Genomic DNA, 13,130 nt, shown 5'->3' with positions numbered 1-13,130 from the left:
CAAAAATTGCGAACAGTGACTTGGAAACCTATTGTCCCAAAAGTCGTGTTCTTGTGCTTCTCAAAGACTTGGAGTTCATTTTTAATAATTTAAAGTTCTGTGGCAGGAAAACAAGAGAAAACATTTTTTATTAGATGAATCAGGTGGTGCACAATTGAATCTCAATGATAAGTACATCAGCACTATCTGTAGGCATGGTCATGGTGTGGAGAGGCTCAAAACGTTATTGGACCCCACATGCATTGCAGAAACTCCCAGATTCCATCGTCGTGGTGTTGAGCAGGAGTGTGGGTGAGGCTCACTTGGCCCAGGGTTTGATGTTACAGAAAATAAAGGCTGACATGCGAGAAGACTTTGGTGAGGTCTTTAAACTAACTTTATGGCATCAAAATGATTGGGTCAACAATTTTACAGCTCAGGATAGGGAGGGTAAAACAACATCAGCTGGGCATATTATCGAGGAACACTGAGGATATCCACTTGTAGCTATATTGCATAAATGTGTTTTTCTTTCTTTTTCCTCTGTGTATTGAATATTATTTTTTGTCTGTCATTGAATTGGATGAAAGGTGTGTATTGCTTTGGGGTTTATTCAATCTACAGGTGCCTGGGAGTGTGAAAGCACTTCTTAAAAGAAATGCATATATTTTTTTTTTATATAAACAAAAATGCTAGTGAGAATTCTTAGTTTGACTTTAAAGACAAGGTGAAAAAAATCAATTACATCCATCTGCTTGAACCTGTACAAAAACAGTATACTTCATTTTAATGGCTTTCAAGATTAAAATGATATGGGATGTGACCCTGACGATGAACAATGTCATCACATTCCAGCCTTGCTTAGTCATATGTTTTAGCATTTTTCCAAACTGCAAATATCTGTCGGCTGGGGCCCTTACCTGACAAGTGGAAGGATCAGGGAGAGAGCTTATTCATGGCATTACCTCCCCTGGAGCACTAGGTGGCAGCAGTGCCTCAGACTCCCACAAGGATCCTTGGGAATTGGAGTTTGGAGCAGGCTTGGTGGGTTCCATTGCCAGGGGAAGCTGCAGGAACTGTTGAGCCCTGTATGGCAGCACTTTGCCACACCCAGAAGTGCTGCCAAAAGAAGGTCGTTGAAAACCTGGAGTGCTTCTAGGTGTTCTATAAAAGGAGACAGCCACCACTACTCTGGCAGCAAGAGTCAGGTGGAAGAGGATGAAGCTTGCTGGAGGAGGAGTGGAGGTGAAAGAAAGAAAGAAAGGAAGAGAAAGAAAGCTCTGGTGAACAGGATCCACAATGAGGTAGGCGCCGCTCTCAGGGATGACTTGCCCTGGGAGTATTTCGTGTCTGTTCCGGGAGCCTACCTCCTCGATGGTGAATGCCCGGATCTGTGTTTGTGGCCCAAGCACATAGATCCTTGGGAGGATGGTGGGACAAGCTTGACTGAGGAGAGTGATTTTGATCACTTGAGAAAATTTTTTTTTTAAAATAAATGTGTTGTTTCCTGCATCTGTCTGTGTTGGGTTTGGGCAGCAGGAGTGCCCTCTACAGATAGTCTTAGATTAACAATTATTCTAGATCCCTAATAAATTTATTTAGAGTAACACAAGATGCAATTAGATTATGGAAGAGTCAATCTGTTTTGATGACTAAAACACTGCTTGTACACGGTCTTTCATCTCACTCACTGGAAAAATCACAATGACCCTCTATAACGAAATAGAACAGCAATTGTTTGTATTATTTTAAACTAGAAAAAGCTAAAATAAAATATATTTTTCCTAGAATGAATAGTGAAAAGCTTCTTTAGAATGACTAGGAATTCATGAACACTTTTTAAAAACAACACAAGCTGGGCTGCAGCCTCAGTCTCTCTTCTGTTCTTTTGTAATATTGTAATGTACATAAGGAACGGTCTCATTTTTTGTTCACATAGCTTTCTAAATTGGCAGGGACGTGGCTTTAAGTGTTGATTAGGATATAATTCATTTTAATTTTCAGGAATGTCCTACCGATTCTACTTATGACTGAATTGGGTTTCACATATTGCAATGTGATATTAAGCTCAGTAAAACTCAAATTACAGTGAAGACTTTAAATCTTACTTTAGGAATCTGGTTTTAAATGCTTGTTTTTATTAAAACGTGTATTTAAAATTTGTATCTGGTATTGCTATAAGAATGAAGATAGTGAATTTTGCCAAAAGGATGGACATGTGGTTAATACGTACTTTAAGAAGAGGGAGGAACATAGGGTTATGTACAAGAGTGGAGGAAGATGCACACAGGTAGATTACATCCTATGCAGAAGAGTTGACCTGAAGGAGATTGAAGTCTGCAAAGTGGTGGGAGGGAAAAGTGTAGTTAAGCAGCATAGGATGGTGGTCTGTAGGATGATGTTGGAGATCAAGAAGAGGAAGAAAGTGAGGGCAGAGCCAATGATCAAATGGCAGAAGATGAAAAAGGAAGACTACAAGGTTGAGTTTAGGGAAAAGGTGAGACAGGCACTGGGTGGCAGTGAAGAGATACCAGACAGTTGGGAAACTACAGCAGATGTAGTAAGGGTGACAGCAAGAAGGGTGCTTGGCGTGACATCTGGAAAGAGGAAGGAGGAAAAGGAAACCTGGTGGTGGAATGAGGAAATACAGGAGAGTATACAGAGGAAGAGGATGGCAAAAAAGAAGTGGGATAGTCAGAGAGATGCAGAAAGTAGACAAGAGTACAAGGAGATAAGGTGCAAGGATAAGAGAGAGGTGGCGAAGGCTAAAGAAAAGGTGTATCATGAGTTGTATGAGAGGTTGGACACTAAGGAGGGAGAAAAGGACCTGTACCGATTGGCTAGACAGAGGGACCGAGCTGGGAAAGATGTGCAGCAGGTTAGGGTGATAAAGGATAAAGATGGAAACGTACTCGTAAGCGAGGAGAGTGTGTTGAGCAGATGGAAAGAGCACTTTGAGAGGCTGATGAATGAAGAGCACGAGACAGAGAAGAGGTTGGATGATGTGGAGATATTGAATCAGGAAGTGCAACAGATTAGCAAGGAGGAAGTAAGGACAAATATGAAGAGGATGAAAAATGGAAAGGTCGTTGGTCCAGATGACATACCTATGGAAGCATAGAGGCGTTTAGGAGAGATGGCAGTGGAGTTTTTAACCAGATTGTTTAATGGATTCTTGGAAAGTGAGAGGATGCCTGAGGAGTGGAGAAGAAGTGTACTGGTGCCGATATTTAAGAATAAGGGGAATGTGCAGGACTGTAGTAACTACAGGGAAATAAAAATGATGAGCCATAGCATGAAGTTATGGGAAAGAGTAGTGGAAGCTAGGTTAAGAAGTGAGGTGATGATTAGTAAGCAGCAGGATGCTTTCATGCCAAGAAAGAGCACCACAGATTATAAGAAATAATAATAATACATTTTATTTATATAGCGCCTTTCCCATGCTCAAGGCACTTACAGAATATAATAAAGAACGGCAGTGTATACAGTATATAGCATTGTACAAACCAGATAAATAAATAAAGAAGATTAAGACAGTGAATTCTGGAAAAAAAAAACCAGACAACATAATTGATGGCATAGCACACACACACACAGGTTACATTAGCATCTTGACAGAGAGGTAAACTGAAAGAAGGGTAATAAAGTCAAATAGAGCTAAGAGCCTTCCTGAACAGATGAGTTTTGAGTTGTTTTTTAAAAGAATTCGTGGAGTCAGCTGACCTGATTAATTTCGGTAGGTCATTCCAGAGTCTGGGCGCTATACAGCTGAAGGCCCTGTCACCCATGGAGTGTAGATTAGTGTGGGGTACAACAAGATTGCCAGAATCACAGGACCTTAGTGGGCGGGCAGGCACATAGTGATGGAGAAGGTCACTGATGTAGTTTGGCGCGATGTTTGCTCTGATGATGCTGATGGAGAAGTTTACAGAAGGCCAGGAGTTGCATTGCGTCTTTGTGGACCTGGAGAAAGCATATGACAGGGTGCCTCAAGAGGAGCTGTGGTATTATATGAGGAAGTCGGGAGTGGCAGAGAAGTACGAAAGAGTTGTGCAGGATATGTACGAGGGAAGTGTGACTGTGGTGAGGTCTGTGTTAGGAGTAACGGATGCATTCAAGTTGGAGGTGGGATTACATCAGGGATTTGCTCTGAGCCCTTTCTTATTTGCAATGGTGATGGACAGTTTGACATACAAGATTAGACAGGAGTCCCCGTGGACTATGATGTTTGCTGATGACATTGTGATCTGTAGCAATAGTAGGGAGCAGGTTGAGGAGACCCTGGAGAGTTGGAGATATGCTCTGGAGAGGAGAGGAATGAAGGTCAGTAGGAACAAGACAGAATACATGTGTGTAAATGAGAGGGAGGTCAGTGGAATGGTGAGGATGCAGGGAGTAGTGTTGGCGAAGGTGGATGAGTTTAAATACTTGGGATCAACAGTATAGAGTAATGGGGATTGTGGAAGAGAGGTGAAAAAGAGAGTGCAGGCAGGGTGGAATGGGTGGAGAAGAGTGTCAGCAGTAATTAGTGACATACGGGTATCAGCAAGAGTGAAAGGGAAGGTCTACAGGATGGTAGTGAGACCAGCTATGTTCTATGGGTTGTAGACGGTGGCACTGACCAGAAAGCAGGAGACAGAGCTGGAAGTAGCAGAGTTAAAGATGCTAAGATTTGCACTGGGGGTGACGAGGATGGACAGGATTAGAAGTACATTAGATGGCCAGTTCAAGTTGGACGGTTGGGAGACAAAGTCAGAGAGGCGAGATTGCGTTGGTTTGGACATGTGCAGAGGAGAGATACTGGGTATATTAATCTTTGACTCTAGCATGTCATTTAAAATGCATATTACAAAGTTGTCCAAATCATGTTTCTTCCATCTTAAAAATGTTAGGAAATTAAGGCGCTTTCTAAATAAACAGGATTCTGAGAAAATAATTCATGCATTTATCTCTAGTAGGATTAACTACTGCAATGCGGTGTTTACTGGATGTTCAAATTGTTCTTTATACAGCCTCCAGTTAATCCAAAATGCGGCTGCAAGAATTATTACAACAACAAGAAAATACAAACACATAACTCCAGTTCTTAAATCCTTACACTGGCTCCCGGTTAAGTTTAGGGCAGATTTCAAAATCCTCCTTTTAACATATAAAACATTAAATGGCCAAGGTCCGGCTTACTTGTCGGAACTTATCATGACTTACAAACCAGAGCGCACATTAAGATTTCAAGATGCCGGTCTGCTTATGATTCCAAGGATTAATAAAATAACAGTGGGAGGTCGAGCTTTTAGTTACAGGGCCCCTAAACTGTGGAATGGTCTGCCTGCTACTATAAGAGATGCCCCTTCAGTCTCAGCTTTTAAATCCCGGCTGAAGACTCACTTCTTCAGTTTAGCATATCCTGACTAGAGCTGCTGATTAACTGTACGGACTGCATCTCTGTTGTTAGTCATTATCACTAAAACATAAGTAACATGATAGTTAGAATTGGATACTAACCCTCACCTATTCTGTTTCTCTTCTCGGTACTCAAATGTGGCACTTGGTGCCACGGCCCACCTGCCAAGTTGTTTTGCCTGCCTAAGGTAAAATCATCCCTGATGGAGGATCGCAGGAATCGTGGGAAGGAGGGGTCCTTTCATCAGATTGGCTGGCCCAGCGCTGTTTCAGCCATGGAATGGCCAAATGGGGGAGGTAGCTTGATGGATGAGGTCTCCAGGACTCTAAATATATCCAAATCTTCTTATGTGACATCATCTACTGTTAAATTCTGCTCCGTACTTCTAAAATTTTTATTTTTATACTGTATTGAGGATTTGTTCTGTTCTGTGTATTGTATTGTATTGACCCCCTTCTTTTGATACCCGCTGCACGCCCAACCTACCTGGAAAGGGGTCTCTCTTTGAACTGCCTTTCCCAAGGTTTCTTCCATTTTTCCCTACTAGATTTTTTTGGGAGTTTTTCCTTGTCTTCTTAGAGAGTCAAGGATGGTGGGCGGTCAAGAGGCAGGGCCTGTTAAAGCCCATTGCGGCACTTCTTGTGCGATTTTCGGCTATACAAAAATAAATTGTATTGTATATTGGGAGAAGGATTCTAAGGATAGAGCTGCCAGGGAAGAGGAAAAGAGGAAGGCCTAAGTGAAGGTTTATGGATGTGGTGAGAGAGGACATGCAGGTGATGGGTGTAGCAGAACAAGATGCAGAGGACAGAAAGATATGGAACAAGATGATCTGCTGTGGCAACCCCTAATGGGAGCAGCCGAAAGAAGAAGAAGATTGCTAAAAGAATGGGGCCTCAATTCCCTATTACTATTTCATACTTACATTTTTCTATTAGTGAAGAATGTTAATCATGGCTCCAATTCATTTTAACTTATTAGATTAGATAAACGTTATTAATCCTAAGGAGAAATTCACAATAATCACTAAATAAATAATAAACAAAATGGTTTGATTTGGTGCTGCACATGCATACAGCTTTTTGTAGTTTTTCCTGTTACAGTACAAAGAATGCTGCAAACAGTTTTCTCAATAATGATGCATACAACATAAATGATATTGGATTAGTTTGTAAGCTTTTATTGCAAGACTTACATTTTCACACAATAAAAATATAACAAATAAAACTCCCAAATAATTTTACAACTGTGTGATGCCATCCTAAACAAACTATTTCAACAAAGCTAATTTTGTAGTGACAATGTTGAAAAACAAACAGAGGCCTTAAAATATTAAAGAGCTTTAAGGTCAAACAGTCCAATCCAGATTAATTGCCATAAAGGGCCTTGAAACAAGCAGGATAGCAGTAGCTATGGATAATAAAGCCAATTAAAATTGCTGGATGAGAAAGAGGTTGTGGGCAGATACTATAACCACCACATTATATTGTACTGAGATGGTGTGAAATTGGTAAATGATAGTCTCTTTTTTGTAATAAAATCTTCTATGAAGTTAAATGCACAACAGAAAAGTTACAGAAATATGTGATGAAATATTGCACTTACTAAATCAGAAAAAGGGTTATACAAGAGTTAAACAAGATTTGAGATTTCTACATACAGTATGTTAGATTGCCTCCATTCAGTAAAATGTATCAAATTCTGCACAAACCCTTGTGCAGTACAAATTTTCATTATTAATCTGTGGATGTAATTGTATTATTATACCATCTAACAAAAGAAGTGTAAGAAAAACAAAACACTGCAAGTTCAAAGTATTAGATAAGTGTTTGCAGAACCTGTAATTCTCAGGAGTTAAATTTTGGTGTGAAGATTTAGCCTGATTCAACAAGATAGATGCACATTTACAGTATGTTTTCTGTATCTCCAAGGACAGCTAAATCTAGTGACATATTTAAGTTTTACTAAGGTAGAACATAATTTTTCACTACTTGATCAAAACATAATTAAATTAAAGTTAACTTTAAAAATGTAAGTCTTAACCAAATATTTGTAGGAAGTAGTGCACTAGAAATTCAGATATGACAAAAGAAATGCAAGATCATGTAATGATTAATGTTATCCCAGAATTCTAAAACCTAGCATTCACTAACAAATGCAATATGATACATTTATTTGCATTCTTGTGTGCTGTATCATTTTCTTAGTGAACAGGGTGCCACATGTTTCTGGTACATATGTTGTACATATTTAAACTTGTTATCAGTCAAGTCCTGATAATGCACACATTATTAAGATAAGAATTGAATGTTATATATTTTCTTAAGTTATGTGATGGCAGGCATTGCACAATTAAACAGACATTTTCTTCAGTCTTTTAATAGTGAAAAGTACACTTTCATGTGGGTGCTTTAAAAAAAATGACATCAATTCATACTGCAGCAATTGTCATATTAATTGTCAGAGAGAGTGGACAGATGGCATCACTGGTGTAATACTGAGCTGAAAGAATTACTCAGAATCCCAAAAATTAGCTATCACCTCACTGATTCTTGATATTTTGTGATCTTCCCTAGCTCAAAACTTAGACCAGTGATGCCACTTTTTGTAAAGCTCTTACATGTAATAGTATTTTTTACAATTAAAAGACAAAAATGTAACTGGTCAACTTTTAAGTTGAGATACTGAATTTATACTCAGAACTCAGTGTCTGGCAGGTGAAGAAAGTAAAACTCTTATCTATTCATCACAGCCAAGCAATTCCATACGTAGTGTGATTTTATTATGCCATGTCCAAGGGATGATTCTAACAAATCGGGCAATAATAGGTGGATCAAACAGGTTCTTCTTCTGGGTGTTGTTGTCAACATTACCTTGGTATATCTGAAAACAAAAAGGGGAAAAAAATAAACAAAGGCAATGTCCTGCTTATAATTATGAAAGTGAAAATCTGTGAATTTTAGCTTTGCACATTTAATTATCACATGTACATGTAATAATACAGAAATTTAAGATTCTATTGAGAACAATCCGCAAGTAGTATTTAGTTACAATTTACTGTTTCCAATTACAACTGAATAAGAAAAAACAAATGAGTTTTTTTTTTTCCAAAATAATTCTCATTTTAATAGAGACAGTCTAGGACTGGGTACTCAGATAAGTTTATACAGGACCATGGTGAGTGTGGGTTACTTTCCCTGGGATCCCTATCTTAATTATGCATGCACTTATTCACTAGTTTAGAGCTTTTCTTTGTCATTACAAATACTTCTAACATGCTTTATTTACCAGTTTCACAGAAATCTAATAAAGTATAATTACATTTTCCCAAATCTTTAGATCTTGCAGTGTTATTTTGAAATATCATTGATATTTAAAAAGTTCAGCTTCCAAGTTTTGACTATGCATATATTTTAGGCAACCCTTAATATGATTTAACCTTCTACAATAGGATAGCTGTTAATTTGGGGTGTGTGAGAGAGCTCAACCCACCACAATCAAATGGGGCATTCTTATTACACTGCAGAAAGTCAAGATCTATTTTAATTTTAAAAAATACAGTTCGAATGTATTTGTTTTTTACTGATTTTTTTTTTAATCATTTCATTTATCTTAACTGATCCTTTAAGTTTCCTATAGGTAAAATGTTTTTAAATAAAAAGTATAAACAGGTATTCTGAGCATTTTTCCCCCCAAACGATTTCCATCATTTCACATCTAACACAGAGAAAAGCTTTACCATCTGTTGTACTGTGACATCATTTAACATGTTTTTTTTTAAAAATTGGGGAGTGGCATGAAAAAATGTTTACTATTTAATTAAATAATTGTTCAACATTTTAACCTTTTTAGAGTAATGGAAGAAATTTGCAAGTCACTGGTGCATTTAAAAAGTCCACTTGGTTACATCTCAACTTTTAAAAGCCCAGTGCAATTGTATGTGGCCAAAAGCCAAGACCAGAAAGGCTGGGCATTCAGATAGATTCTGATTTGCCTTTTTCTGATGAGGCTGGTCGCCAAAGGTTTGTTTAATCATTGTAGTACGGACTTTTCTTCCTGCTGTCAACTAATCTAACCTTTGCCTGTTTACTGCTTACCTTTGTAACATTTCAGGTTATGGACTTGATCTGCTTAAATTTTAATAAAAAACTGGAAAAATGTGGGTGTTTTCATGTAATTGGTAGTGTATATATTTCCATGGTGTGTGTGTGTTTTTACCTAAACTTAATGTTTGGTTTTAACAGTATAATATTTGTAAAAACTGTGTGAGCATTATTCTAAGCATGCAAGTGAAAGTGCATATAAAAGTTAAAAAATAAACAATTATGAACCTTCAGGGCAAAAAATGCCTTTTGCATTTTTGTTAATGAGGCAATTTAAAATAATAAATTTGATCTGTTAATTATTTGATTAAACACTCACTTTATCTTCCGTTTTGTTTGTGTCTTTGATGATAATCCAGGACTCCCCGTCATTACTGTAAGCCACTTTAAAGGCAGAGACAAACTGCACAGTGCCAAAATCCTTTGCTCCTTGAGTAATAATTCCAGTAATTTGTTTTGATGTTTGAAGGTCAACCTTTAAATAAAAGTAGAAAATAGTACAATGTTTTCAACTCTCAATTCTGCTGCTAAAAAGCAAAGTTATAAAGTCAGAGTACTGGCAGAAACCAGTGAGTGGGCATGAAACATTTTTCAAGTATGTTATGTTTTGACTATGAGTGTCACATTTTACAAGACTGCACAGCATATTCTGAGTATGCATAACACATTTTGCAAGTGTGCATTGCACATTTTGAGTAAAAGCAGTTCCTTTTTCCAATGTTTTTACACAGTCACAGGATTTTTGGTACCAAAAGCCTGTGATCAAGCATGCATTACATTTTCAGCTCATGACATTTTTTGAGCGTGAATGATACATTTTTCCAGGTTTCTATTCATGTGGTTTTGGGTAGTGTCCTTGTGCAAAAGCAGAGACAGTGCAGTAGTCATTGCTAACCAGCTAATCATGAAGGACACCAACTTCTCACTCTCTAAGAGGGAAAGTGCCTAATTTTCTCAAGAGTCTCACTAAATTATTGTGTTATTTTGGAAAGATATGGCCTGGTGTCCACAACATGGTGCCAAGCGAAGCACCGCCTTACTGAGCAACAATACATTAAAAATGCTAAAGCAATATAGAAGGAGATTCAAAATGCAAAACATTTTTTAAAACAAAACATGAAGCGTACCTACATAACGGAGAAGAATATAGGTTTACAAAATAATGGGATATTAGTGAAGTCACAAGACATTGGTACTAATTAAGTACCAAAGTTCCTAAAATGTAACATGACCAACTTTTTTACAGTATCAGTAGCACAAAGAAAGAAAACAAAGCAGATTAATTACTCTGAAAAGCTCAAAAAATACGATAAAAAGTGAGTAAAGACTACGTATAAAAATGTCTCACTGTGGGGATAATACAGAACTTCATCAACACGTGTTGAAAAGTAAAACAGTAGAGGCCATGTCTGGAAATGCTTTTGTGTTTGTTTGAAGAACTTTTGTGAGTGAATGCAGGAATCGTACTTGTTATTAAAAAAAAAAAGGCAACAAACACACACACTCGTGTTTTTGCCACTTTAATTCCATTATGAACTTAATTTAGAAACAGATCTGTGTGTGCTCGTAACCGATCAAATGAGGTATAATTATTTAACTTGCATTGTCATGCATTTGTAAAAGGAGATGAAAAGATAATTAGATTAATTACATTTAGATAGGTTTCCTACATAGCCCCGATAAATAAGAAGAGGCTTTGCATTCATTCTCTGATTATAATGAACGCTCCAACAGATGTCCAAAAGTAAAAGCATCCCCCATTTTCTAACTGGTGTATACAGTTCAGGGTCACGCTGGAGTGCGACTCACATGCATCCACAGTTACGCAAAAAGGACTGTGGGATGGGAGGGTTGCCAGCTGAAACAACAGCTATAGCAAGTAAACATCAACACAAGATTCAAATGAGGTGACTATATGGGTTTTATACACCGGTGATATGAGTTCCTCCATTTGTTGTTACCAAAATAAAATGTATTTAGTTCTTCAGTGCTTCAGAGGACAATGCACATCTCCTTATTAATATGTGTACTATGTTGAGATGTGTAAAAGCAGAAACACACAGCTGTATAAGCAAAAACAGCCTACTTCATAACTAAATTCAAATGTGCAGACACTGAATTTGTGTCATTCATTTGGTTTTTGAAGGCAAAAAAAACATTCATTAGTATAATCCATAAGTGAAAGCATTTGCCATATATTTGAATGGTATGTTAAAAGACTGTACTGCTGTCTCACAGTTGTACATTTATTAAGTACAGGTAGTGACAGTCCAAGTATTTTTAAAATTGTGGATTTGTACACAGGCATAAACAATTACAAAGTCTGATCACTGTTGTTTTAAAAGGAAATATTTGGTATTATCTTATCTTGTAATTCACAAACTCAACAGTACAGGTATAATACAGTAATCCCTCGCTATATAGCGCTTCGACTTTCGTGGCTTCACTCTAATCGGGGATTTTATATGTAAGCATATTTAAATATATATTGCGGATTTTTTGCTGGTTCGCGGATTTCTGCGGACAATGGGTCTTTTAATTTCTGGTACATGCTTCCTCAGTTGGTTTGCCCAGTTGATTTCATACAAGGGACGCTATTGGCAGATGGCTGAGAAGATACACAACTTACTTTCTCTCTCTTGCTCTGACATTCTCTGCTCCTGACGGAGGGGGTGTGAGCGAGGGGGCTGTTCGCATACCTAGACGATACGGACGCTCGTCTAAAAATGCTGAAAGATTACCTTCACGTTGCTCCCTTCTGTGCAGCTGCTTCATGAAGCGACATGCTGCACGGTGCTTCACATACTTAAAAGCTCGAAGGGCACGTATTGATTTTTGACTGTTTGTTTTTATCCGTCTCTCTCCGACATTCTCTGCTCCTGACGGAGGGGGTGTGAGCTGCTGCCTTCATTGCAACTGCTTTGTGCCGCGGTGCTTCGCATACTTAAAAGCCAAACAGCCCTATTGATTTGTTTGCTTTTCTCTCTCTCTCTGACATTCTCTGCTCCTGACGCACACTCCTTTGAAGAGGAAGATATGTTTGCATATTAAAATAACCATATAAACATATGGTTTCTACTTCATGGATTTTCACCTTTCGTGGGGGGTTCTGGAACGCAACCCCCGCAATCGAGGAGGGATTACTGTAATGTTGAATTTTTTTATATTTAGTATTGTTTTTAAGCAGTATATTTCAGTTGCTAAATTTAGAATGTGCACATGCTAAGCAAACTCTAATAGCTCAAGATATTTAATTCTTTACAAACCCTATACTGAAATCCCTACAAAATTATGAATCACATTTGCTGTAACACTGTGGAGATTCACACCTCTGCTACACATTAAAATTCAAGCCCTGCATTGTATTTTGATATTTATGAATGCCAATATGTGTTTACTTAAATGATAATTGGGTAACTTCTGGACAGATATATTTTATATTTTATTACAGAAAAGGTAAATATTGTTTGTATTAATAAATGGAGGTACTTTAATAAAAAGCCATTGAATGGAATTTTGAAAAGTATCGAGTAATTTTAATGGTATTCATATAGAATTCCAATTCTGGTATAGCAATATCCCTGTGGAATACAACTGCTTTTTCATACAAATGAAAACAAAAAGATAGCACTGACATCTTCCAGAAT

General features: G+C 37.7%; 1 protein-coding gene across 4 annotated transcripts in view; it reads right to left on the bottom strand.

The window, feature by feature from the left end:
- Positions 1-13,130, bottom strand: part of LOC114667240 (EGF-like repeat and discoidin I-like domain-containing protein 3) — a 742,682-nt gene that overhangs the window by 654,942 nt on the left and 74,610 nt on the right. For 3 of the 4 annotated variants that reach the window (XM_028822465.2, XM_028822464.2, XM_028822466.2), the window contains 2 exons: positions 9,803-9,958; positions 6,540-8,263 (listed from right to left, as the gene is read on the bottom strand). In XM_028822465.2, coding sequence (XP_028678298.1) covers positions 8,120-8,263; positions 9,803-9,958 — 300 coding nt within the window. In that variant the 3' untranslated portion in view covers positions 6,540-8,119. Of the gene's footprint in view, positions 1-6,539; positions 8,264-9,802; positions 9,959-13,130 lie in introns of those variants that run through there. The other variant, XM_051920824.1, reaches the window with a different exon arrangement.

This window comes from Erpetoichthys calabaricus, chromosome 17 (genome assembly GCF_900747795.2).
Source record: "Erpetoichthys calabaricus chromosome 17, fErpCal1.3, whole genome shotgun sequence".
Classification (NCBI taxonomy): domain Eukaryota; kingdom Metazoa; phylum Chordata; class Cladistia; order Polypteriformes; family Polypteridae; genus Erpetoichthys; species Erpetoichthys calabaricus.
Note: the sequence above shows the minus strand (reverse complement) of the source record. Positions and strands in the feature narration are given on the sequence as shown.